At 46.2% G+C, this 27,678-nt stretch overlaps 1 protein-coding gene across 3 annotated transcripts; it reads right to left on the bottom strand.

Moving 5' to 3' along the window:
- Positions 1 to 13,108: 13,108 nt before the first annotated feature.
- On the bottom strand, positions 13,109 to 26,670 carry COPZ2 (coatomer protein complex subunit zeta 2). 3 transcript variants are annotated; one of them, XM_027873420.1, is made up of 10 exons: positions 26,548 to 26,670; positions 25,451 to 25,525; positions 23,008 to 23,089; positions 21,760 to 21,851; positions 21,216 to 21,271; positions 20,667 to 20,744; positions 17,124 to 17,175; positions 15,524 to 15,562; positions 14,807 to 14,866; positions 13,109 to 13,650 (listed from the first exon to the last, which is right to left on the bottom strand). In XM_027873420.1, the coding sequence occupies exons 1-10, from the start codon at positions 26,668 to 26,670 to the stop codon at positions 13,603 to 13,605; spliced, it is 705 nt and encodes a 234-aa protein (XP_027729221.1). In that variant the 3' UTR covers positions 13,109 to 13,602. The 3 variants fall into 3 exon arrangements, 2 of the variants coding, with proteins under 2 accessions (XP_027729221.1, XP_027729222.1); XM_027873421.1 differs by lacking the exon at positions 14,807 to 14,866; XR_003570119.1 differs by lacking the exons at positions 13,109 to 13,650; positions 14,807 to 14,866 and adding an exon at positions 19,591 to 19,667 and having other exon boundaries at positions 15,529 to 15,562.
- Positions 26,671 to 27,678: the final 1,008 nt, after the last annotated feature.

The following is a 27,678-nucleotide window of genomic DNA, read 5'->3' on the forward strand; positions in this document are numbered from 1 at the left end:
GGGTGGGAATCTTCCTGTGTGACCTTGGTCAAGTTATTGAACCTTTCTAGGCCCCCATTTCCTCATTTGTCAAGTGGGGGTGGGGGAGGGTGAAAGGGACAGCATAGTTTTGTAACGGCTGTTGGGGTAATGGGGCCAATGTTTCAATTCTGTCTCAGTTATTTACTATGTGTGTAACTGTGGGCAAATCATTTAAACTCTCAGGGCCTTGGTTTTCTCATCTGTAACATGGAGATGTTGAACCAGATGAGCTCTTTCAGTTGTAAGTCTATGATCCCATGATTTCATTTAGAGAGTAGTATTCCAGGGCCCTGTGCAATCAGCATGGTGTCATTCAAAAACAGAAGCTTTTGAGGTATTGTTCTGAAGACAGGGAATCTCTCTGCTATTTGGTCTTTGCAAGGGACATCCTCCATGATACTGGTAAATGTTTTTTTTAAGGAGTCCATGATGATTTTCCTCCAGATGAGGAAACCTAGACCCGAAGAGTAAAATCGTACATGTATTGTATGTCCTCCTACTCCAAAGACAGCACTCATTTCACCTCCATATTCATTTGAGAAACCCTACCTCTGAGAGCTTCCCTGTGGAGATAATGGAAGGTCAGAGAATCATAGAACATTACATTTGGAATGACCTTTAGAGATCAGAGGTTCTTTACTTAATTTGCTCCATCAAGCCCTTTGGCAGTCTGGTGAAGCTTATGGACTCCAAAATCTCCCTATTTGATGCTTTGCTTGATGGTGAAACTCAGCTGATCAGTGTTATGTAAACAATGCTGGCTCCATGTTCACAACTGGAAAGGAATGTTGTATGATTTTAACAGATACATGAATACCATCTTATTGGAGGAGAGCTTTTAAAGAGTGCGTTCTCCATGCCATATGAGCATAAGGTAGATGGGTATGGAGCAGATAGATGGTGGCAAGGGCATAGGGACATCTGCAGCAAGGCAAAGCAAGACATAGACTTAGGAGATAGCTGACCTCTTTTCAGCCATAGAAAAGGTGAAGCCCAGAACCAAGCTCAGATCCTACCTGCCTCCCTTCCCAAAAGCCAGTGATCAACTATTTTAGTCAGCTATTGATTCAATCCCTCCCAACTCAGGAGAGGATGAAACTAGTTTACCAAAAGTGCTGATTTCCTGGTGTCAAACCTTGGATATCTGTTTAAAAACAAATGCAAGCCAATTGTCCATAGTATATGCCTGTAATCCCTGCTGCTGGGGAAGGCTGAAGCTGATGGATTGCTTGAGCTCAGGAGTTCTGAGCTGCAGTATGGCTAAAGGTGACCCAGTGTCCAGCCTAAGTACAGCTTCAATATAGTGAGACCCCGAGAGTGGGGACCACCAGGCTGCCTAAGGAGGGGCAAATTGGCTCAGGTTAGAAATGAAGTAGGTCAAAGCTTGTATGCTGATAAGCAGTGGGTTTGGGCCTGTGAGTAGCTGCATTTCTAGTCAGGGCATGATAGGGAGAAGAAGGAAGAAAGGAAGGAAAGAAGGAAGGAAGGAAGGAAAGGGAGGGAAGAAGGAAGGGAGAGAGGGAGGGAAGGAAGAAGGAAGAGAGGAGGAAGAGAAGGAAGGGAGGAAGGAAGGAAGGAAAGGAGGGAGGAAGGAAGGAAAAAAGGAAGGAAGCAAAGAGGGAAGGGAGGAGGGAAAGAAGGAGGGAGGGAAGAAAGGAAGAAAAGAGGGAAGAGAAGGAAGAAGAAAAGAGGGAAGGGAAGAAGGAAGAAAGGAAAAGAGGGAGCAAGGGAAGAAAAAATGCACATGATGGCATTTGGGTATTAATTTTATTTTATTTTTTTTACATCCTTAGAATTAGAGCCTCTACAGACTAACTGCAAGGCAACAGGCAAATTATTATTTTCAGCCAAAAGCTCTAGTGCATTTTCCCTATGGGAAGATACTTCTGGCTAAGGGGATTGTGTTTATAGCCTGTTAATTTCCATCTCCCTTCAGAGGAGCCTGCCTTCCCCTCTCAGAATCATCTTACTTTGTGTTCCCAGCTAGGAACAGTTTCCCTGTCTCTTCCACTTGTCTCTCTCCAGGTCCTCCAATGCCAACTCTTCCCTCATTTCTATTTCCCCTGTGGTCTTAGGTATTTTATAGGTGGTTATGTGTTCACAGATTCAGAGTTGGAAGGGATATCAGAGCCTCTCGTTCAACCTCCTCATTTTACAGATGAGGAAACCTAGACCCGAAGAGTAAAATCGTACATGTATTGTATGTCCTCCTACTCCAAAGACAGCACTCATTTCACCTCCATATTCATTTGAGAAACCCTACCTCTGAGAGCTTCCCTGTGGAGTTAATGGAAGGTCAGAGAATCATAGAACATTACATTTGGAATGACCTTTAGAGATCAGAGGTTCTTTACTTAATTTGCTCCATCAAGCCCTTTGGCAGTCTGGTGAAGCTTATGGACTCCTTAATAATATTTAAAATAACATTTATAATGTTTAATGAATAATGTTTAAATAGAATGCATAGGACTACAATGTCCTTTTCAGTGTGAGCCTTTACCCTTGGAAATCAGCAAATGGCATGAATCTATGGTTTGATTGTCTTGTTAATTGTCTAGAATTAAGTGATAGAGAAAATGTTAATAAAACAGATTAAATTTAAAGTGTGTTGTTTGCGGATTGTTTTTGTGGTTGTTTTTTCTTCAGAGCTGGCTGTTAAACATTTGCCAACGTTTGCTCTGGCCTCTGGGAGATGAGCTGGACTGGTCAGGGACCTTTTCCCCTCTTGGTGTGTGCTTTGCCACAGACCTAGGCTCCTCACACAAGGAGGGGTCTGCTTCTGAGAGGGTCTTTTCTCCAGCCAACCCCCCCTTCCACCACTTTCAATTCCAGCCAGAGACAAGCAGGTTCCTGTCCTACATCGCCATCTCCTGGACAGATTGGCTGTGAGCAAAATCCCTACTTTCCACTTCTCAGCAGGAAAGCAGGAGACAACTCGTGGCGCTGTTTCTGGCAAATAAATCCCTGGTACTAATTCAGGCTTTTACCCAAATTGCTTGTGAAGAAGATTCCATCAACATTCAACATTCTGGACACATGGTTAAGTAACAGTGTCCCAGACGCAGGAAACTCTTCTGGTCATCTATCAGTCTCCCCTAGTTTTTCTACCATTTCCTTCCCCACCTCCTCCAGCCCCCTTGCTTCAAGGCAGCCACTTGGTACAGAGGATTGAGCACTGGGCCTGGAGTCAGTAAGACCTGAGTTCAAATCCAACCTCAGATAATTACTAGCTGTGTGACTCTGGGCAAGTTAGTTAACTGCTATCTGCCTCAGTTTCCTCAACTGTAAAATGGGGATAATGGCACCTACATTTCAGGGTTGTTGTGAGGATAAAATGAGAGAAAGGGCTTAGCCACTGTTCCTTGGCACAAAGTAGGTGCTTAATAAATGTTTTTTTTTCCCTTTTTCATCTTTGCCCCACTGCACCCCACAAAAAAGGTTGTCTGAAGGCTGTGGGAGTGATTAGCTAATATCTGAAGCTTTCTTCAGATGTTATCTAAGTGAGGGATGGGAGTGGAGAAAGGGGGATTTGCAGGCTAATTTACTATGCACAAATCACAAGTGAATAAAGATTGTTATTGTTTTTCACTCACGTCCATGTTGGACTCTTCATGACCCCATTTGGGGTTTTACTGGCAAAGATACTTTGTTTGCCATTTCCTCCTCCAGCTCATTTTACAGATGAGGAAATTGAGGCAAATTGGGTTAAGCGACTTGCCCAGGGTCATACAGCTAGTAAATGTCTGAGGCCACATTTGAACTCAGTACGAGGAGTCTTCCTGACTCCAGGTCCCATCAGTAAGGATACAAAGACAAAAATGAAACAATCCCTGACCTCTAGAGTTTATATTCTACTAGGAGAGTGCAATTTAAATATCCAACTGAAAATAAGTAACAACTTTTTCTCTTGGTAGCTGGGCTCTGTTGAAACTGGTGGCAATGGCCCTAGATGCAATAGTCGATTTATTTGTAATTAATAGCTTTAGAGAGTTGCCTAAACACACTGAGAGTTAAGTGACTTGTAGGTGGCCCTCTGTATCTATTAAGCTTAGGACCTGAACCCAGTGCACCCAATTTCAAGGCCAATTCTCTATCAGCTACACTATTCAGATACTACTATGCAAAGTATTTTCAAGACGGAGAGAGCAAGAATGACTGGGAAGATTAGGAAAGGATGAGAAGCAGAAGCCATAGAGCAACCACAAACAACGTGCATTTTCACAGCAGAAAACACCACCATGACCACCCCCACCCACACCACCATCACCATCACCACCACAATCACCATCACCACCACCACCATCATAACTAACATTTATGTAATAGTTTGGACTGTGTAGGTGAGCTATATCAGAGCTCATCATCAGAACTATGTCATGAGATCATGGATTGGAAAGGATTTAGCAGCCAAAAGATTTTTTCAAATAGTTACCAAGCAGGAGAAGAGGTAGATCAGAAGTTGCCTAAAACCTGTGATCCCATGATTGAACTAATGAAACACAAACTCTCTTATTACATCATTCATTTCTCTTAGGACTCTCTGTTGAGTGTCAGACAAATTCAAGTGTGAATAGAAAGTAATGAGACTGACTTTTCAATTTCTAAATAAACATATCAACATATCAACATTTATATGACTTGAGATAAGTCTTAGGATATTTGCATGAGACTCAGGGAGGTTATTTGATTTGTCCATGCTTAGAAGACTTAGTGAGTGTGGGGAGCAGGATTTGAGCCTAGCTTCCCATCTCCAGCTCCAGCATTGATGCTGTCACCTCAACAAGCACAGCACAACTTATATATTTATGTATGTTGCCTCTTTCAAATAGGCACCTTAAAAGGCTTCTCACTTAATTTGGAAAGTCCTCCCTTAGAACTGCTTTCTAAGCCCCCAAAGCAATCTTTTGATTATCTGTAAGGATGATACATCTTCATCCCTTGGAAGCGATCTTGGTTTGGGGGAAAAGGCAGAAGCCAAGTGTGTGAATGAGCTGCTGAGCTTCATGATCAGACTAGTGACTGTTTTTGGTTACTCCCCCCCCCCCTTAATTTATTTTTTTGGCCCTGATTTGTGATTTTATATATGTGAGGAACACTTAGTGTGGAAACTACATCCACTGGGGCAGATTAGCTACTCACATTCAATTTATAGTCTTATAGTTGCCTGGGAACATCTAGGGTTTAAGTGATCATCGTCACAAAGTATCTAACCTAGCTTTGACACATATGACTATGTCAGAGGCATGTCTTGAACTTGAGTCTTTCTGATTGCAAGGTAAACCCTCTATCCATTATTCATGCAGCCTCCCTCTCTCCCTTCATCATCATCATCCTCATCCTCATCCTCCTCCTCCTCCTCATCATCTCTCTCTCTCTCCTCCTTCCTCCCTTCCCTTCCTTCTTCCCTCCCTCCCTTCCTCCCTTCCTCTCTATCCTCTTCCCTGTCTCCTTTCCCCTCAACTCTCCTTTCTTCCTCACACCCCACACAATAACTATAAAAATAATGTGACTAAAAAAAATTTTTTTTAAAATAATGTGACTGATTTTTCTCTCGTGTTTTATAAACTGACTTTAAAGGTAATTCTAAATATAATTTGAGCCGTGGCAGCACATAGCAGTAAGTACATTGCCTCCCAAGGTGACTGCTTTGAAGGAGGCAGCACCACTCATTTGGTTGTGGAAGTATTTGTTAATTTTTTAAAAAAATCTCTCTCAATACTTTCTAGTCACTCCTTATGTTTGCTGCAAATGTGCTGGTTCTCTTAAGACCTGGCCATCTGGAGCAGCTAGGTGGCACAGTGAATAGAGCTCTGGTCCTGGAATCAGGAGGACCTGAGTTCAAATCCAGCCTCAGACACTTAACACTTACTAGCTGTGTGGCCCCAGGCAAGTCACTTAACCCTAATTGCCTCACCAAAAAGAAAAAAAAAAAAGACCGGGCCATCTGGGGATCAGAAGAAAATAGCTGGTCCAGTGAAGGAAGGGATTAAGTAATGAATGAGCTTATCTCAGGCACCATCTCCTCCAGGAAGCTCTTCCTAATCCTTCCTCTTGTTGGTATTTACTCTCTTCTCAATTTATCTTTGTATCTTAGAATAATGGAGAGAGGGCTGGATTAAAAATCAGGAAGATCTGGGTTCAAATCCTACCCCTAACACTCACTATAGTACTTGGGCCATGGGCCAGTCACTTAATATATATGAGCCTCAGTTTCCCCTTTTGTAAAGGGGGGGATAATACCTGTAGCATCTACCTTGTTGTGAGGCTCAAATGAGAACAATGTATATAAAGTATTTTGGATGCTTTAAATTGTTATATAAATCCCAATTATTATCATCTTCTACAGGTTATTATTCGTTCTCTTCCCATATACATTTCTTAAAGGCTGAGACGGTTTCATTTTTGTCTTTGTGTCTCACCAACAGTATCTGGGACAACAATATGAATGGACAGTGAATTGGGCCCAGAGCTCAAAAGGAAGAGACCAGCCTGGCTCATTTTCAGGAAGTTACAATTTGTCAACCCCAACCTCCCCATAAAAAGCAAAGGCTCATTTTTAAATACTCACATTTTATTAGTGTTACTGTATGGCTGTTGTTGGTCCTTCATTTTTGAAGGGGACCAATGACTGCACGGGATGATAGCTTGAGTTGAGTGTGAGCTGAATTTAAGTGAGGCAGAGCTGCACAAAATCATCAGCCTCACTCTCTCTTCCTGAGTCATCCAAGTCCAGTGGCAGGACAAAAGTCAAGATGACTGTCAATTCAGGGCAGCTAGCTGGAGCAATGGATAGAGCTCCAGTTTTGGGGTTAGGACCTGAGTTCAAATCTGACCTCAGACATTGACACTTACTAGCTTTGTGACCCTGGGCAAGTCACTTAACCCTGATTGCCTCACCAAAAAGCAATAATAATAATAAGAAGAATAAATAAATAAAATAAAAATTAAAAACAGATGACTGTTGATGGCCCAAGATGCAGTGGATGACCTTGGCATCTTCAACACCTGACCAAGCTCTAAGAGCTCCACAGCACCTGCTTCAGCTGCCTTCATGGCTGTTGGAACAAATTGTTCTCATCTGCTCATTCCACCAGGGAGAGACTTCACATGCTTAGGGTAGACATCCCCCTCACTCACCAATGGGTCTAAGGCCTATCTGTTACTCTTAACCTGGTTTAGCCTGTCTACCAAGACTGTGTTACTAGGATGTGGCCACTGCGCATGCTACAGCTTCTTGGAACCACAGGTGAGAGGCAGGTGAAGGTGTACACCAAAATCACAGCCCTGAAAAGGGCTCATGCCAGAGGCACTAGTCCTCCCAGAACTGTATGGCAGTGAGCTATAGAGCACTACTGCCTCCAAAGAATTAGAGAAGAGGAGCAGCTAGGTGGCGCAGTGGATAGAGCACCAACCCTGGAGTCAGGAGGACCTGAGCTCAAATCCGGCCTCAGACACATAACACTCACTAGCTGCGTGATCCTGGGCAAGTCACTTAACCCTATTGCCTAGCCAAAAAAAACAAAAAACCCCAAAAATTAGAGAAGAGCATCACAAAAATAGCAATGGAGAGGTGTATTGTGGGTATGAGCAAGCTGCAGCCTATAAGCGACAAGGTACAAGGAAGAACAGTAGAAAGTCCTCAAGAGGCCACTAAATGGCCTGACGTGGAGTCAGGAAGACTTAAGTTCAAATTCAGCTTTACATACTTACTAGCTGGGTGACCTAAGACAAGTCACTTAACTTCTGTCTGCCTTACCATTCTCATCTGTAAAATGGAGTTGATAATAGTAACTTTCCCCCCCGGGGTTATTGAGGGGATAAAAATGAAATAATATTTGTAAAATGTTTTACAAACCTTAAAATGCTATAGAAATGTTAGCTATTATCATCAAGTAATTCTATTACAGGAAGAAAACATCAGTTAGTGATAGTGGTGAGGAGTGACAGGCAAATGGCCAGTATCAGAGTGCTCCACTGGTACCTTCAAGATGTAGGGAAAAAAAATGACGAAGGCCTCCAGAATATTGGATGGACCCCCTGTGGTGACCTTTTGGGAGAAGATGGACAAGAGCCAAATAGGGTGGTCAGGCATGGATTGGTTATGATCTGAACCATTGAAAAGAACTCCTCAAACCAATGAGATCTCAGATCCATTTGAAAACTGGAATTCTGAAGGCACAGTGCCTTGTACAGAGTAGGAGCTTAAAATAGAATTGAATGCAAAGGTTGCAGCTAAATTTTTTTTGGGGGGGGGGAAAGGAGTTAGGTGATAAAGTGGATAGAGCACCAGGTCTAGCATCAGGAAGACCTGAGTTTAAATCCAGCCTCAGACAGCTTCCTAGCTGTATGACCCTGGGCAAGTCACTTCATCCTGTTTGCCTCAGTTTCCTCATCTGTAAAATGAGCTGGAAAAAGGAAATGACAAACCACTCCAGTATCTTTGCCAAGAAAACCCCAAATGGGGTCACAGACATTCAGATACAACTGAACAGCAACTGCCATAGTTATGAACTAAAGGTTTCTACCTTCAGAACCAGAAAACTTTTCAAGACACTGTTGTCCTTGTACAATGGAGAGCACAATTTTTCCACTTTAAGAGCTTTGCTCTAAATGACTGCCTCCTTTGCTTGTCGACTAAATTGCCTCCCTCTAGTATTGATTCAGGGGCATATATGTGCACAGGGGTGGAAGGCAAAGAGGGAGAATACCTAGTATAGTTTATATTATCCCAGAACCAGTGGGGTTCTGTGTCTCTAACTTTGAGATACAACACTAGTCTGGCCGTACTCCATCTGGTTAGGAAGAGGGCATAGCATAGATGAAGTGTGAGAGAACAGAAATAGATGTACAGGAAAGTAGGTGGTACTGAGACCCAAGACAGAGTCCTGAAAAGAACGTTGCCCTGACAATCAGGAGACATGGGAAGAGGCATCCTCTTTATGGATTCAGAGGATGAGGCTCCCTTAGCCTCTGCTCCTTCCCGTCTTCGATCCGTAGGCCCCTAGGTCGGATTCTGCCGCAGTCTCCCCCAATCCCGAGATCCTAGGCCTGGACACCAGCCTGGTTAGCAGCCAGTGGGACGGCGAGCCATCCATCACTGTCTGGCTTCCAGCCAATCAGACGGGCTGTTGACTTTCAGCCAGCCAATGACCAGAAGATGGCTGGGGGTGGTAGTGGCAGAAACTGGCTCAGTGAGACTATAAAAGAAGGGGAGGGGGAGAGTTCAAAGACTGAGACTCTCTAGTTTGCAGTATCTCTCCCATCATCCATCTATCCATCCTGGCTTTAAGGGGTAGCGGGAAATATGTGGTCTCTTGTTGCCCAGTAGGCGTGGAGTTCACATTTGATAGCGTGCAGGCAGGAACCTTGGTTCGTAATACCCAGTGTTCTAAAGTTCCCTGGTGTCCATCTAATGAGGAGAGAGGGGGAGCACTGAACCCTAGCATTCCCATCGATCTCCGCCCCCCCCCCTTCTCCAGTTGCGACCTTCTTTGGCTCCCACCCAGGGGAGCGGTGGAGAGAGAGTCTGGCCAGGGGAGGGAGTGTTGGGGGCGGGGCGGGAACGGGATTTACAAGGTAGGAAACCAGGGAATAGGAAAAGGAGAGCAGGAAGCCCGGGGCAGCAACCCGGAATTAGCTAATTTGCCTTTCCCGAAAGTCTGTCTTCTGGTAGTTCACCCGCCTGTCCTCTACATCCACATCTCCAGTTCTCTCGCTCTCCTTCTTTCGGCCTGGGGACTCCGGCCCCATGTCACCCACTAATGAGGTCGTCTAAGGAGAGGACTGGTGCCAGCGGCTAGAGCTCTGGGCAGCCAGCCAGCCCGCTGGGCTCTGGGCGCCAGGGAGGAGAGGGATGTTGGGGGAGAAATTCAGCCCTTCCTTTCTCTCCAGAGGAATTTCTGACTTCAAACTTTACACTTTTTTTTAAAACTCCCAGGAATAGTCGCTTCAGCTCCCCAATGCACCCCACCCTTCCTCTGTTCTCTCCTCTTCTCCCATTGGATCTTCTCGCTACACTCCCTTTCTCGGCCCTTCCAATCTGCCTAAGGTGGGCGAAAGAGCTTTCCGGGCAGTGCATACCTCCATCACCTGCAACCCGTACCTCCATCCCCCTGCCACCCACGCCTCCTTCCCGTTTTGCCCTGGCCAGGGAAATTTTTGGACCTCCGCAGCTCTCTTCACCCCTAGTTGGCTCTCAGCTCCTTCCATTCCCGCCCCCACCCCACCCCGCTTCATTCCTGTTCTCATAACTCAATTAACTGAATTATAAGACGTTGGTACCGGATGCCAGGAAGGAACTGTGACCCCTGGCTCGTCCCCTTACTCTTTCTCCTTACTGTTCCCAGCTCTTTGCCTCTTCTCCACCCCACCCACTTTGGGTCAGTCAGTGTGATCCGGTCCTACCCTCCCGCGAAAGACTCGAACCCCTCCCTGCCTTCAGCAGTCTAGGGTAGGAGGGGATGCGGAGCGGGGTGGCGGAGTCGAGTACTGGCTGCGGCAGGGTAACCGCCAAGCTATTTTTGCAAAATTCCTCAATTCTCTGTCTCTGCACTACTCTCTTGGCAGCTAGAACCTGAAATCTGAGTTAATTGCATTAGTCTTTCTCCCTTCCACAGTTGTGAACACGTTGAGTCTATTATTGTTAAGCCCGGTTAAGCTGGGTCGTATTAGACAGACTATAATGATTAGGAGGGTAGGGATGGGGATGGGGGTGGGGGTGGGGGTGGGGGTGGGGGTGGGGGCCGGGATGGAATCTCAGCTGCCAACATTGGCTTATTATTTATTATGACCTGGCGACTAAACCCTGCTTGCAACTCCTAGCAACCAGGGTTTAAGTTGCCTAGGGTCATTAGGGAAGTACCCAAGTTGTACCTAGTGGAGGTGGAGGAGTGAGATGGAGAGGGGACTGAGCCTGCAGTTTTTACTGCTTTGCCATGCTCCAAGTTGCCCTCCAGGTGGTGCTACAGGATTGCAGATGTCTCCCTGGGGGTGGAGCTAAGCATGAGACTGAAAGCTTAGACCTGGTCTAGCTCTGCCTGGAAAGGGGCTGGGCTAGAGACAGAGAACCCAGCACTTCCAAGGAAATGAGCCAATTGGGGCCTGGATGTTAGGCATCCTCAAGAAAGTTCTTAACTTGAATGCAAAGTTTCCAGGTCATGGAAGAAAATAGGAAAACAGATCTCTAGGGTCTACAAACAGGTCTATAGGCACGCTGATTACCTCTAATTTATCTCTTCTACATCTTTTCTGTACATAGTTGTTGCAAGATATCTTCCCCATTAGACTGGGAGCTTCTCTATGGCAGGGACTGTTCTCTACCTTTATACCCCCAGGGCTTAGCACAGTGCCTGACATGTAGTAGGCAATTAGTAAATGCTTTGTTCAACATCGTCTTAAAGAGGAGGAAAACAGAACCCAGAGAGATGATTTGAATTTCCCTTTGGTTGTACAGATTAAACGGCAGTTAGAATTTGATTGAGTGGGGTTTTTTTTTTCCTGGCTAGGCAATGGGGTTAAGTGACTTGCCCAGGGTCAGACAGCTAGTAAGTGTCAAGTGTTTGGTCTGAGGCCGGATATGAACTCAGGTCCTCCTGACTTCAGGGCCGGTGCTCTATCCAATGGGCCACCTAGCTGCCCCAGCACTAGTTTTTTTTGGTTTGGTTTTTTTTTTTTTTTTTGGTGAGGCAACTGGGTGACTTGCCCAGAGTCACACAGCTAGTGAGTGTTGTGTTTGATGCCGGATTTGAACTCAGGTCCTCTGGACTCCATGCCTGGTACTTGATTCACTGTACCACCTAGCTGCCCTGGCAGTTAGAATTTGAACCCAGAACCTGTGACTCCAAATCCAGTGATCTTTAAGTGACCCTAAAGAAGGGGGCATGATGGTATTGTAGAAGAGCAAGCACAGCACAGGGCACTGAGCACAGGTTTGAATCCTGCCTCAGACATTTACTCTGTCACCCTCTCTAATCCTGTTTCCTCATGTGTAAGATGAGATAATGGTAGCATTACACAGGATTGTTATGAGGATCAAACGAGATAATATATGGAAAATTCTGTAGGTGCTGTGTAAACATTAGCTATTATTATATTTCAGAGGGATGCTTGCTCATCTTGGACTAGATCTTGGGGTCCCTTCTAGCTCTGAAGGCCAGATGACTTTGAGCCTGTAGTACCTGAGAAAACCCCTGGAATGGAAGAAGGGTCTCCCTTTCTCCTCCCTTTCCAGAATGCACCTGGGATTCTTTTGCTTCCTCCCCGTGCACCTGCCCAACCTGAAAACAGGTGTGTTCTTGTAATCTGTTTGGGTAGGTGTTTGGTCACATATTTGTGGTGAGCAGTCTTCCCTGCTTCCTCCCAACTCTTTCTCAAAGTTGCAAATCTCCCTTTTTCAGCATATAAACACAGTATTGTTGTTTAGTCTTTTCAGTCGTGTCTGACTCTTCATGACCCCTTTTGGAGTTTTCTTGGCAAAGATACTGGAGCAGTTTGCCATTTCCTTCCCCAGCTCATTTTACAGATGAGGAACTGAAGCAACCAGGGTTAAGTGACTTGCCTAGGGTCACACAGATAGTAAGTATCTGAGGCCAGATTTGAACTAGGAAGATGAGTCTTCCTGACTGCAGGCTCAGCACTCTATCCATGGTACCACCCAGCCCCATAAACACAGTATACTTGTGCACGCATGTGGCTGGCCTGAAGATGATGACTAGGTTGAAGAACTCTCTCAAGTCCAGACTGGGGATCATGAAAGGATTGGTGAGAACCAGATAGGGCAAGAAAAGACAAATGATGATGGCTGGTCCACAGTTGGTAGGAACCTCTGGAGGATTGGAGAAAAGCAGGAAAAAGTGAGTGACCAAGATCTTTAGTAAAGCTACTCACCATGTGCTGGCAAACACAACACATGACCAGCTTCCCTCCTCCCCCTTATTCTCTCATGTTGCACATGATCCATCCTCATAGTCACACGCAAACACAAGTTCACATACTCTGATGGGACGGCACAGAGGCACATACTGTCTATGCACCAGTCTCATACAGACAGACACACAACCTCCTGAGTCAAGAGAAATGGGAAACCTCAGACAGGAGACAAAAGTTGTTTTATTGCAGTCCTCAGTGCCTGGTGTCAGGTCCCAGACAGGAGACAAATTAAGGAGGCCGATCTTGGTTGCCTTGGGGAGCCGGCAGGAGAAGGGATGACTGACTGAACCATAAGGGTGGTCTCAAAGTGAAACAGGCTGTGGGGGGTAATGGGTTCCCTATCACTGGAAGTCTTCAGGTGGAGGCTGGTTCAAGTGGAGGCTGGTTGTGCCCTTCAGGATACTGCAGAGGGAATGACTGTTTGGATGTCTGGATACAAAATCCCTTTCGGCTCTGCGATTTTATGACTCAAAGAATAGGGTCCCCTCTGGTCAATGCATCAGAGGTCGAGAACTCAAGTTCTGCATTAGTATTAGGAGGAGGCCTGGGGAGGGTAAAAGGGAGGGACCCTCTTGTCTCTCTGTGTCCTCAGCATTTTACAGAACTGAGGAAGTGGTCCATGGAGCAGGCAGGCAGATTTGGCTCCTGTGGTTTTCACTTTAGTAAAGACCACTTAATTTGCTCCTTGGCAGACTGTAGAACCTATTTAGGTGGGGGTGGGGTGGGGGGAGAGAGAGAGAGAGAACAGGAGGAGAGAGAAGGAAAGTCAGTGACGCTGCGTCCCAAGGACTCTCTGAACTAGGTGAGAGGGTTGCCACAGGGCTGGCACTCAGCCACTAGGTGGCAATAGTATTCCTCTACCTGGCGGGGGGAGGGAGGAGGGAGAGTGCATTTGGGGAGTTCGAACTCTGGCTTTCTAGTCTTGGTCAGGACCCAACAACTAACACACCCATCCCCAATCCTGCCTGGCAGCCCAAAGTTCTCTGCCATCGGCTGACACGTGGGCAAAGGGAGTGGCACTCATGTCTCCCCCAGCCCCCTCCACTGGTCCCACCCATGCTGATGCCGGAGCCACGTCCAAGCCCGGAGGCGAAGATAGAAGATAGAGCTCCAGTGTCCCCCCACTCCCAGGGCCCCCCCGGGGGCCCAGGGCTACTGTCACCCTGTCCAGGCAGTCTGAACTTTATCCTCCGGGGAAGGGTCCCCAAGCCAGAGGTGGTACAGCTTGGATGCTGATGGCCCATCCCCACCCCATCCCCCTAGCACACCCAAAGACAAACACAGAGGTATACAGAACTCTACATGGTCCTGGGACTTGTGGAGACAGGCCTCTCCTTCCTTTACACACACACAAGGATACGCTCAGACACACCTGACACTACCCACCAGCTGAGCAATTTACCTCTCCCTACATAACGAAGCTGTGTCCCCACAGGTCTGGGCAGTGGACATACCCTCCAGCATCGGCCCCAGAGGCATTAACCCCCCTCACCCTTTACTTTTCTCCTCTCTTCTTCAGAGACAGGCACTGAGCCAGAGGCTGAATGTGGGGTTTTCCAGCATGTCCCCATCTGGAACCCAACTCCCTCATTTCAGTCTCTTATCAATCCTTTCCCCAGGGATCCCCCTCACTGAAGGAGCTAGCTCCTCTCCATCCCCTCCTGGTGACAGCTAGTGATCTGGGCATTTGGGAGCTGTGCTAAGTGACCACCTTCTAGCCTTTGTCCACCCCCAAATCTATCGATGCAGCTGGCTCTGCCTAGCTGGAGTGTGAGGAGGCAAGACAAGTAGTTAGCCCAGATAAGCCAGAGCTAGGGTAACCTGTTACAAGCTGCAATAGGAAACGTGGGTACCAAACCTGGGGCCCAGTGCAAGAGATAGAATGAACACGAGCGAGTCCTCTGGCCTCAGCTACGGTCTGGGGGAAGAATGTCTGTTAGTTAGTGAATGCCTGGAGCAGGGAGCTTCATGCAAACAGGATTAGTCTGGGCAGAAGGACCTGTGGGGGTGGATAAGTAGAGGAAAGACAGACAGATAAGCAGGAAGTTTGTGTAGCTGGAAACCAGATGGGACCAAAGCTGGGGGAGCCCCACCTCCCCCCCAGGCATGGTCTTACAGAGGATGTGGCAAGTGTGGCTTCTGCTACAGACTGCCCTAGAAGAGCCTGGTGTCATGGGTTTAAGGGTGAATGGCAATAAAGAGTTGGTGGGGGAAGGATGGGGAGCAGTATAAATCCTTCTACAGGGTCCAAAAGTTCCTAGCCATAGCCAGGAACTCCAAGGGGGAATGGAGGGGAGGGTGGGGTTCTTTTTCCCCTTCTTCAATCAAAAGGGGAGAAGGGAGTAAAGGCCTCTTTTTGGAAGCTTGGGAAGGATGAGATCAACTGATGAGGTCAAGTTCTTATCCTTCTGGGGATCCCAGGAGTCTTCTGTTGCATTCTTTCTTCCCAGGACTGTTCATCTTTGCCCCCTCCCTCCTTCAAGTTTCTGGGCCTGCCCCTCTTTGCCCTCCCCTTCCTCAAGCTATCCCTTGAAATACTCTTCCCACCTCAGATTCCAGGTTCCAGGGTGCCTACCTGGGCCACACTCTGCTCAGACAGGCTGCTGTCATCGACCTGTGAAGAAGCAAAGCGAGTGTTGGAGGGAGCCATTAGAAAGAGTGGGGCATGGCAGGGGGCACGAACACAGGACAGAAGACCAGAGCAGAGGCACAGGAAAGGGGGCATGGTGGAATGGTGGGGGGTATGGGGGATCCAGGGGCACCTATCTCACACCCAAGTTAAACTCTGAGATGGTGCTGTGGCAACCAGGACCCTGTATTTCTCCTGATGTTTAAGGGAATGAGTGAGGGAGGAAATCTCATCCAACTATGAAGGAAACTAGACTAGGACGAATGACTTTCAAGGCCAAGGCAACCAGGATTTTAGGATCCTGGAACTCTAAAAAGGACCTAAGAGATCATCTACTCTCACTTTATGGATAATATAATTATCCTCCCCTACAAAGAGCCCTTGGGCAGCTAGGTGGTGCCCTGGATAGAGCACCAGGCCTGCAGACAGGCACTCGTCTTTCAGAGTTCAAATCTGGCCTCAGACACTTCCTAGCTGCGTGACCCTGGGCAAGTCACTTCACCCTGTTTGCTTCAGTTTCCTCATCTGTAAAATGAGCTGGAGAAGGAAATGGCAAATCACTCCAGTATCTCTGCCAAGAAAACCCCAAATGGGGTCACAGAGAATTGGACAGGACTGAAAGCAATTAAACAACAACTACAACAACATAGATCCTTAAGCTTTAACACATTCTTTTCTCAAACAATCCTCTGAGATGATTAGCAAAAGTATTATTATTTTATACCCATTTTATAGATGGGCAGTGTCAAACTCAAGTAGAAAATGGGGCTATTTAGGGGAAGCTAGGATGGAGCACTGGCCCTGGAGTAAGGAAGACTTCAGTTCAAATCTGGCCTCAGACATTAGCTGTATAACTCTGGGCAAGTAATTTAACCCTGACTGCCTCCCAAAGAAAAAGAAAAGGGGGCCACTCATCTGTGCATAAGGATCCCTGCAGGCTGCATATCAACTTAGTTTTAAAATATAATATTATTTACATTTTATTGTATTTTTATTTATTGTGTTAAGTATTTCCCAATTTCTTTTTTCTCTGGTTCCTACTCTGGCCTAACTGTGACCTGCCACATGTTTTGATATCTCTGCTGTAGACCCAAATCCAGCGGATTTCCTATTATAACTCACTGATTTTCTTAGAGGACATGGTTTTTACACCTCTTTGGCAAAGAGTGCTTCCTCCCAGTAGGAGGACCAAGTGCTTAGAGATCTAAAGGGGCTGGGGTTAGTGGGTAGTAGCTGTGCCAGGTGGAGGGGTGAGGTTTAAAGAGGCAAAGATCTTTCACTTATTACAGCTTCCCCACTTTTCTTTCTAGGAAACCTGCCCTTTTCTCTGTTCAGTTCCTGGCAGCCCCAAATCCAACCAACCCTTGAGGGCCAGGTCAAGGAACAGACAGGTCTCTCCAGAATAAGGTCTTTGGAAGACCCCAGCCTCCCAGGTCTTGGGTACTCCAGTATCCAATTAGGAGAGAAAAAAGAGAAGTTTCCAGCCAACCCTTCCTGCTACCCTGTGCCTCAGGCTAGGACAAAGATGGGGAGCAGAGACCCTTACCCTGAAGTTCACTTTCTGGATCACCTGCTGGGGATCATTCTCCAGAATTACACTAAAAATAAAACAACCAGATGGAAAGGGTGCAAAATTAGTTATCTTCCCAATTTCCTTTCTACTAAGCATCCCTTGAGACCAGAGACTGACCTGCTTTTCTGTCTGTGTCCTCAGCACTAACACAGTGTTTTGCATGTAAGTTGTTCATAAATGTTCTTCCTTCCTCTCTCCCTCTCTTCTATCTTTCTTTTTCCCTTCCCTTCCTTGTTTTTTCCTCTCTCCCTCCCTTCCTTCCTTTTTCTTTCTTCCTTTCCTTCCTCCCTCCCTCCCTTCCTTCCTTGCTTCTCAAAACCCAGGTGAACACTCATTAACTCCTGGAAGCCTTCCCTGACTTATTTGAATTGGATTGCCCTTTTCCTTTAAATCCCTCCTCCCACCCCCATCCTGGCCCAGCATTTAGGCCTGCGGTACTACACAATAAAACTTCATTCATTCGGATCCTATGAATTTGGATGTGGCACTAACAATTCACACACTGTGACTGCTATTGAGTCATGAATGATAGCTAAGTGCTCTATACACACTAGCTCAGTAGAAGTACAACAACCCTGGCAGTGGTAGCTAGGATATTATTATATTATATATTACTAGTAGATGTAGTATCTGGGACACCATTCCCATTTTCATCTTACAGAGGAGGAAACTGAGGTTCAGAGAAGTTAAGGTTCATGGTCCTACAGTCAGGGTCAGAAGCAGGATTTGAACTCAGTCTTCCTGACTTCAAATTTAGCACCCTATGGTACACCATGCTGCCTGTAGGGTAGAAATATCACAATTTTTAGAATAGTGGGTAGAGGCAATCCAATCTCAAATGCATAGCTTTTTAAAGCTACAAAATTAAAAACTCTTTCATAATTATGCCTTCAACCTCTATAGGCAGCTAGGTAACACAGTAGATAGAGCATTAGGCCCGAATTCAGGAAGATATGAGTTCAAATCCAGCCTCAGATAATTACTAGTCACTTCATCTCTCTTTGCCTCAGTTTCTTCCACTGTAAAATGGAGAATAATAATGGGATGGATAGGAGGATAATAATAGCACCTACCTCCCAGGGTTGTTGTGAGGATCAAATGAGATAATTGTTGTAAAATGCTTAGTACAGTGCCTGGCAGACAGTAGGTGATTAATAAATAGTTATTCCCCTCCCCCACCCCTCGGCCCAGTACTAAACTCCTGCACTTGAAAGTGCTCTGATGTTTAGGGAACATTCTTAGATAATTAAGTCCCATTGTGAAATGTAATTTTTTCCATCCATCTTCCTCATTTTACTTATGAACATCCTACTTTTGTCTTCAGTTTTAATATGCACCATTTTTGAAAGTATGACATGTTTAATCATTTAATTTTTAAAATAATTTTTGATCATGCCATAATCCAAAGAGGCAGCTTGGTTTCACGGATAGAGATCAGGCCTCAGAGTCAAAAAGACCTGGATTCCAGTCCTGCTTCTGACATATGCCAGTTGTATGACCCTGGGCCAGTCACTTAATTTTTCAGTTTCCCCAGGTGACTCTCTCGAACTAGAAAATGTAGAGCAGATGCCATCAGCATTAATCTAGGGAATTTCCTCATTTGGAGTGCCCTGTACCCGTGAAATCACTGGCCCTATCTAAAAAACTTAAAGGAGTCAGACAGGCCTTTCTCTGAGGTTTTACTCTGTTCATTTATATTTGTCTGAATGTCAGGTCTGACACTTACTAGTTGTGTGATCTTGGTTGAGTCACCTAACTTATTTGGGTTTTTGTTTCCTCATCTGTGACATAATGGATATGGAGTCAGGAAGACCTGGGTTCAAGTCTCACTTTAGACACTAGCTGTGTGACACTCAGCAAATCAATTTCTCTGTGCCTCAGTTTCTTCATCTGTAAAGTGAAAATATCAGACTCTATGGTCTATAAGGTTTTTCCAGCTCTAAATCTATGTTCCTGTGATCCCTATGATCTCACAGTGTTGTAAGGTAAGTGCTTTGTAACCTCAAGACACTATAGTAATATGAGTTATTTTCTTTATATAAATGAGAGTCATTGTTATTTGTTTTTACTTTGCTTTATTGTGCTCTTAAATAATTTGTGTAAGGGTTTGTGTACATTGTGTCCGTCTTTCTTTTTTTCCTTTTTTTCTATTTTTTAGGCAACTGTGATTAAGTGACTTGCCCAGGGTCACATAGCTAATATGTGTCAAGTGTTTGGTCTAAGGCCAGATTTGAACTCAGGTTCGCCTGACTTCAGGGCCGGTGCTCTATCCACTGCACCACCTAGCTGCCCTATGTGTCCATCTTTCTATGCAGCTTGGGTGGTACTATTTTCCCCCATCAGTCTCCTTAAAAGCTGGGAGTGCATCTATTTCCTCTCATAATGTCCAGCCCTGAACTCTGTCCAGGGTTCAGTCTGACAGCGGGGTATCCCCAGTGACCTTTCAGGGAGCTCAGGTCAGTTTTCTTTGATTACTCTGTCCTGATTTCATAGTAAATCTCCGAAGGTATTCCACTCCTACCTGGTAAAAAAAAAAAAAAAAAAAAGCAAGGATTTTCCTAGTACCAAAGCACCTCATTCTCTCCTGGACATTCTCTTGTAGAAATCCACCTCTTGATCAAATACCCCTCCTCTTTTTCCAAGAAAGGCTGGGGCTTCAAGGAGAAATTAGCTCTACTCTGCATTACAGAACTGTCTGGTATTCTCCCTATAGACACTGAGATTTTTCTGGGGGAGTGAGAAGAGTCTGTGTATAGAGTATTTTATACTGTATAAAAGGCCAAGGACATTAATGGCCACTTCCCAATTATACACCAATGTTGGGTGGGCACAATTTAGATAATAGTAGATAATCAAAAAGTCATTTTTATTCAATAGTCTAGTCTATGTGTTTTCATCAGGTCTAACTTCCTAACTCTGTTTGGCCTTGGCTAATATTAAAATTAGACTGAATTCTCCAAGCTCTCACTAAGTAGTGCAAGAAAGTGAATGGAGCCCATGCTGCACATAAGGAAGAAGCTGACCTAGGATTTACAAATAACATGTACTGTGGAAAATGGAGAATGATCCATATTGGTCTAGTTGTATTTTTAAATCATGATAACTCACATTTATATAGATTTGGAAGAGGGAGGAGACAGACAAATGATTTTACCTATGTAAGGAATTCATGGTGGGGAAAGTCCTTCTACCAAAGCAGCTCAACAATTTATTGGCAATTGATTATCTTAGGGTTGCTTGGAGCCCTGAGAAGTTAAGTCAATGGCTCATGGCCACCCAGTTAGTGTGTGTTAGAAGCAGGAACTAAGCCCAGGTCTTTCTGACTTCAAGGTTGGCCCTCTATTCACAGGCTGCCTCTCACACAGAATGTTAAGTCTACAAAGTATTTTCTTCACATTCACACCCTTTGTGAAAGTGGTAGCTCAGAACCTTATCTAGATGGCACTATATGAATGTCCCTGACAATTCCTGTTGAATGTCCACAGTGGCCCTCTTTCCCACCCATTCCCTTCTTACCCGCCATCCACGATCTCGTCCACCACCAAGAAGGCTCCGTCCATGTTCTCCACCAACGAGCGTTTCTCTATGTTCCTCCTGAAGGTATACCCAGTCATCTGAGCTACCACCTGCTTCTGGCAGGAGACCATGGGGTCCCCCAACAATTACCCTCTCCCATAAAACATAAAGGAACTCAGGGGTTGGGGGGGTATGGTGGGAGGGAGAATGAGGAACATGTCTAAGTGTCCCTGATCCTGTGGTAGGACTTCCATTATCTACCCTACCCCTCACTCACCCAACCCTTCACTTAAGGCAGCAATATCACATCAAAGGACCTAACGGGTCAAAGTCCATGATGGCCACATCTTCTAAATGGTCATATCCTCATGGGTCAAGGGGGTAGGAATGAGAACTAGAGAAAGAGGGAGGGCTCTCTTCCCAGTTCTGAGGAGGCTGAGGCTGGGGGAGTATAAGAAGGCACCTCCTTGGTGTAGAAGGTGTCTGGAGGATGAGAGTTTTCAGGGCTCAGGGGAATGGCTCAACTCTGGGGCAATGGGTATCACTTACCGTAATACGTGGTTCAGGGAGTCAAACAGGCAGGTGAGGACTGACATGAGCATCAGCTGGTGGGATAGCAGGAGGGAGAAAAGAAAAAGAGACTGGACCCAGTAAGGCCAAAGAGAGAGTTCAAAAACAATACTAGATGCCTGGGGGTAAGTGGTTTTTCCATTCCCAAGAGGTATTGGGATGGCCCTTGAAGTAGGCAGACTTTAGTGGGGAAGTGAATGGCTTCACATCTGAGTGAAGCTGGGTCACAGTGTGAAAAGAGATCATGGAATCTCCTTTTGTTGAGTCAAGAAAAGGATGAATGGCTAACAGAGATAAGTCAAGCCTCATTTCACCTGGAGATAGTAGCATGGATGAGATGAGTTTTCAAGGTCTCTTTTGGATCAAGGATTTTCCTAGGGTGGTAGGCTGGATCACTATGCCCCATGAAGAAAATCAATACTCAGCTCACCAAATCCTCAGAGTGGCCCCCCCCAACCCATCCCAACCCTCTTCCCAGACTTTTCATTGGTCCCCACTGTCTCCCCCAGGCCCTTGTGTTCACCTCATTCTCCTGGGATGAGCCTACCACATACAGGAAAAGGTCGATGCTGCTCTTGTAGACAACGGTCATGCCCCCAAAAAAGGCAATCTCACCTGGAAAGATGTGAGGAGGGAAGAAAGGGAGGACATTCAGGCTCCCTCCCTTTGGCTTCATGTTTCCCCTGCCTTCTAGCCTCAGTTGGCCCAGCCATGTCTTACTCATCCCCATCTCTGCAGCAACTTGAGATCAGGGTCCATCCTTTGTCTTTCTTTGTATCTGAAGTGCTTAGCATAAACAGTTATCCCTTCCACACATCACAGGAATTAGGAGCATGGGGAGCCCCGAGAGCTGGAAAATCTGAGTAAAGTTTTTAGGCTCTCCCTTCGCACCAGAGAAGTCTGAATTTTTTCTTTTTCTTTTATGGAGTGTTTACAGTACCTTATTGTAAAATTTGGGTTGATATTATATGGTATTATACATACATTCTATGAATTTCTGAGTTTCTAAACTTTTTCTGTTTCCTCTGCTGGCCTTCAAGTATTATCTGTGACTTCCACAAAAGTCCCCAAAAATTCCCATTTAATTTCTTATGCTGACCCTGTGATATAAGAAACCTCAATGGGGAAAGTTGCGATATGGAAGGGATCGCTGTAGTAGGTACTTAATAAATATTTATTGATTGACTGACTGCACATTTCCCACAACTTCCTTTCTTTTCCTCTATGGAGCTCAAACACATTTTCCTAGGCTGGGTCAGGGAGACTTTCATGAAGGCAAGAATGCAAGCCTACAGCCTAGAGATATATTATGGGTGAGGCAATCTACTGTTTAAAGTTTTCATAGAAAGGAGACTTGACTCATTGAAAGTTAGGCTAAACATAATTTCTGCCCTCAGAGAACTCCAAGCTAGAGGAAGCCAGGAGGGAGGGAGAATGGAACCCAAGCATTTAGAGGAACAAGGGCAGACCTCTAGATACTAGTCTTGAGGTAATAAGAAAGCAAGGGTGTTGAGTGGGTCAGGAAGGCTTCTCTTAAGAGGCAAATGGGAGGGATGTGGGAAGAAGGGCAGAAGGAAGGGAAGGAGGGTCAGAGTCAGACAGCAATCACCCCAAGTAAAAGAAATGTCCTGTATGAAGTCTCAGAGGTGGGAAAGGAAGTGCAGAGGAGCCAGGGTCAAATTTTGTCTGGTTGGAGGGCAGAGTTTGGGGATGGGGAGTGAAGCTGAAGTGGGTTAAGTTGGGGGACAACAATGGAAACTCAATCACTTACTGTCGGTCCTATTGGTCTTGTTGAAGACATTTTTCTCAAAGGCTTTCTGCTCCTTTATGGAGGGGAATGTGTCATCATAATACTAGAGAAAAGGGAGGAGAAGACATGACCACAGTGTGGGGTAGTGGGACCTGGACATTAAATGAATGTGGCTGAGCAGCAGGCTGGACTCTCAGAGCTACCTCCCTGCAAAGGCCCCCCTCTTATTTGCTCCCCAGGTCCCTAGGGTCTGCCTTGAGCATACACATTCAGCACCACCCCACCCCATCGAGGCCAATTCCAAACAAAAAGATTATAAAAAGAAAAGTATTTATTTTTCAAGCCTGCTAACTGTCTTCTTTTAGAAACAGCTGGAGGTCAGTCAGCTATCTGGTTTTCTCTTAACTGTCCTGCACATTTGCTTCAAGGCCTTAATATGTCAATAGACTACATCAGGGGAACAATCACCCCACCACTGGTCTTCCCACTGGTTTTGCTTTAGAATTTGTTTAGAGTCATTTTTTTTACAGGTATTTGGAGGGGTTTCCTTCCCACTGGTTTTGGTCCAAAAAAGGTGGTTTAGCCAGAGTCCTGCCTAATTTAAGGAACTCCTTTTGCAGAGAATTTTTCCAGAGGCAAATCTCACCCAAGTTTTCAGGGTCTGTGATAATTACTGGGGCCCCAAATAGAATGAAGAATAAAACATTCCAGCTCTAGAACCTAGTGTTTGGGGCCCTGCCTCCTATACTTTACTAGTTTCATGACCTTGGCCAAATCACCTCCTCACTTAGTATCCTTATCAGTAAAACGGAGGGGTTGGGCTAGCTGATCTCAAAGGTCCCTTCCAGATCTGATATTTGGTGACAGTGAGCTGCTTTAGCTATTCTGGAGAGGAAGCTACCCAGTGGGGCAGTGAGGCACCAGGCTGGGCGCTTTGTACAACGTCCCCCTTGCCTTTCTTCAAGCTGTGGCCTGAGCTTTGGACCACTACCTGATAGCTTATATGATGTTTCTGGGAGGACCAATAGCCTGGAATGCTTGGGATCAGGTGTTCACTTAATGACCTGGGATGAGGAAAAAACCTTGGCCAAAGAGACCAAAACTCTATTTTTTTTCTTTTAATCAAAGTCAAAGAGACTTGAGCTCTATTTCCCAGCATGCGGTATTGTATGAACTTACAATGTCATTTCTAGGTTCACTATTTTTTAACATGGAGATTTGTGCAGTCAGATGATAAATGAAATGACAGTGATGAAAAGCACTTTTCCCAGAAAGGAACTATAGAAAAATGTGGTATTTTCCATGTCTGTGTAGAACTTTAAATCCCAGGTCAGTTCAAAGGACCTGGGTATAAATCCAGTCTCTGACACTTACTAGCTGTGTGCCACTGACAAGTTATTTCATCTCCTCTGGGCTTCTGTTTCCACTTTTTTAAAATGATGGGGCTATACTAGCTGGACCCTTTTGTCTCTAAATCCTATGACCCTATGATTTGTTCTCAGCTATATAGGACTAGGCACAATTGAGTCTCAATTAACTGCATGTACATCTGACTTGTGGATTTTCTATAAATACGGTACTGGGTCTATGGACTAGCTGCCTCTCTCCCTCCCAGAAGAATGCTCTGGGGGCATTGTCTGCTTGGGAGTATAAATCCATTTGAATATTATGAAAAGTAAAGTATAGTTTTTTAAAAATCCAAAAATTCTCTCCAAACTCCAGAGTGAGCAATTTGGAGGTTACGAACCCTGCTAAGTGAGACAACTATAATTAACATAATTTATTTTTTTCTAGCTAGGTCATGATTCCCCTCTACCAAGAAACACATAATGGAGACTTGATTGAGAGGTAGTGTAGCAAAGTAGATAAAGCAGATTAGTGATCAGGAGACCTGAGTTCTAATCCTGCTTCTGTCACTTTGGGCAAGTTACCTCCCCTCTCTAGGCCTTTGGTCCCTTGTCTGTCAAATGCAGGGGGATGGACCACATAATTTCTAAACTGCCTTCTAGTTTTGACATTCTGTGATATTATGGCTGTTTGCTAAGTTGCAGATAATGAAGAGCGCTTAGTTGCTAGATTTGGGGCAACTGAGTTCTATTTATTTGTGTCCTTACTTCTAAATCCTTAGAAGGCTGAATATGATGTCCCTTCATTTTCTTGGGATCCATCTGGCCAGTGGAAAGGGTAGAGAAAAATCAGATTCTCCTCAAGAAGATGCTGCAGGGTGAAGACAACTCCTTTTCTATACTACATGCAACCCAAACTAAAAATCTGAAAGTAGCAGGGAGGGTAGACCTCTCATAGAACATATGCTGAGATACCATGGAGGAGGTCTAGTGTTTTACACTGGCCTAGGGTCCAGGGGGCTCTCATCTTTGGGTTTCTGAGTCGTTATATTCCCAGGGACCTCTCTGATGAGCTGGGGCAGGGGGGGCTATAGGGAAGAGGAGAGGAAGGGAGTTACCTTGGCCAAAAGCCGATGTCCATCATTATCCAGGATGAAAACTGCTTTGACAGTGTAGAGAGATGGTTCCTGCAACTGACCCCAAGCAAAGGTAGAGTAAGCTGGCTGAGGAAGGAAGCGACCCTCAGACATATTCATCCCATTGACTGAAGAAAGGGATTGTTCAGGCTTCAAGAGATCCCTTCCATGGAGATCCACTGAGTATCTGACTCTGCAAGTCTCCTCACTGCCCCAACACTGAAATCCCCACTGACTCCTCTTTTCTGAGGCTGCTGAGTTTCCAGGCAGCTTCTACTGCCTGCCTCAGAGGCCAAGGCCTGCTGCTGGGTGACCCCTTTCCGTGCAGAAGGTCCACCCAAACCCAAGTTCTGTCATGCACTGACTGCTCCAGAGTCTAAGTCGGAGTGTATCACAGAACCTGGGCTGGGGAGACTGATGGGGGTCCTTTTCTGACCCCCCCAGCAGAACCTTCTCCCTACTGATTCCAGAGCTTCAGGGTTTGATCCAGGACTGGGATCCACTTTCCCAGAGAGCTTGGGAATGTCAATCAGATGCAGAATCCGACACATCCACAGGGCTGGGTCTCGAACTCGGCCAGAAGGAGGGGCAGCTTCCCCTTTCCCCACCCCCACCCTGCATCCCTTATCAAGCTGGCCGCCTTGCTCTTCTCTTTCGGGTTCCTAGAGTTGGCATGCCCACCTGGACCTCCCAGAGAGCAATGGGCACTCAGACTTTTTCTCAGTAGATAAGCCCAGTCGAATTGTTCACTGTGCCCACACCCTGCACCCCCATCCCGATCCTAAATCGATCTAGAATCCCAACCAAGCCCAGATCCAGAACCCTCCCCGTGAGTTTGGACCAAGAGCTCATAACTTTTTTTTCTCTCGTACCCCAGAGCCCTTTCCTTACTAGGGCTCGGGACACCACTAGCCCTCCACCCCTTCTGGCGCTGTCCCACCCCCGCGCCCCAGCCCGGAGGACGGCAGTGGCCGAAAGTTCCTGGAGCTGCGCCCTGGCCGCCGCCGCCGCCGCCGCCCCTGAGCTGGGGAAGTTTTGAGTTGGCCGCAGCTCCGAACGCTCCCGAGCGCGCAGCGTACCCGCAGCCCCGGGGGCTCCGTGGCCCCAGCGCCCTGCGCCGTTCCCCCCCGGGCTGCCGCCGCTGCCTCCGCGGCGGCCCCCTCCCCTGGGTGCGGACGTGGCCAGGCCTCGGGCCGCTGCATTCCGCTCCGCTCCGCACTGACAGCGCCGCCCGGCTCCAGCCCCGCCTCCGCCGCCCTCCCCCGCGGGGCTGGCCGGGCCCGTCCTGGCCGGAGGCGCGCGAAGCGCAGAGAGCAGACCTCAGAAAGCAGACCTCGGAGCGGAGCAGCCCCCCGAGGGAGGGGATTGCGAGCGATCCAGGGCTGGGAGGGAGGAGGGGAGGCAGGCAAGAGCCTCGCCTCGTCCTCTGCTCCCCCCCTCCCGCGACTGTCTCTCTCTCTCTCTTTCTCTGTCTCTCTGTCCCCTCTGCTTTTGATTCCCTCTTCCATGCTCTTTTTTCTTTCCTCCCTCTTCTCTCCTCTTCTCCCTTTTTTTTTTCTCTCCCCATATTCTTCTCTCTTCTCCTTTCTTTTTCTCTAACTTCCCTTTTTCCCCCTCTTCTCTCCCTGCTGGACGGGGCGTCAGGAACACCTGAGTTCAAATGTGGCCTCAGATACTTAACTAGTTGTGTGACTCTAGGCAAATTAGTTAAGCTTTGTCTACTTCAGTTTCCTCAACTGTAAAATGAGGATAATAACATTACCAACTCCCCAGGATTGTCCGGAGGACCAAACGAGATGATATTTGTAATGCACTTAGCACTTAGCAGTATGTGTCTAGCCCATATAAGGCACTTAATGAATGCTTGTTTACTTTCTTCCATTCTTCTCTTCTCCTTTCTCTTATCTCTCCTCTATTTTTTCTTCTCTCCTTTGTTGTCACTCTTTCACTTTTCTTCTCCCTTTCTTGTGTTTCTTTTCTCATTGCTGCTTTTTTCCTTCTTCTCTTTCCTTTTCAAATTCCTTTAAATTCCCTCTGGCCTACTCTCTCTTCTAGCTTGCCTAGCTCTCCTTCCGCTTTTAATCCCTTCTTCACCCTCACCTGTACTTCTTTCCCCCTCAAAGCTTTCTCATTCCCGTTTCACCTGTCTCTACCACACACACACACACACACCCACACCCACACCCACACACACACAATCAGTCAACATT

The sequence above is a fragment of the Vombatus ursinus genome, unplaced genomic scaffold, assembly GCF_900497805.2.
Source record: "Vombatus ursinus unplaced genomic scaffold, bare-nosed wombat genome assembly UNPS02014801.1, whole genome shotgun sequence".
NCBI lineage: Eukaryota > Metazoa > Chordata > Mammalia > Diprotodontia > Vombatidae > Vombatus > Vombatus ursinus.

Coding starts and splice junctions, on each gene's coding strand:
- COPZ2 (XM_027873420.1), bottom strand. CDS start 26,670: ATGCAGCGGCCCGAGGCCTGGCCACGTCCGCACCCAGGGGAGGGGGCC. Junction 15,563..17,123: donor TCCAGAAAGTGAACTTCAGG/GTAAGGGTCTCT, acceptor GCTTCTTCACAG/GTCGATGACAGCAGCCTGTC. Junction 14,867..15,523: donor CTGAGCAGAGTGTGGCCCAG/GTAGGCACCCTG, acceptor TTCTTCCCCCAG/ACCGTAGCTGAGGCCAGAGG.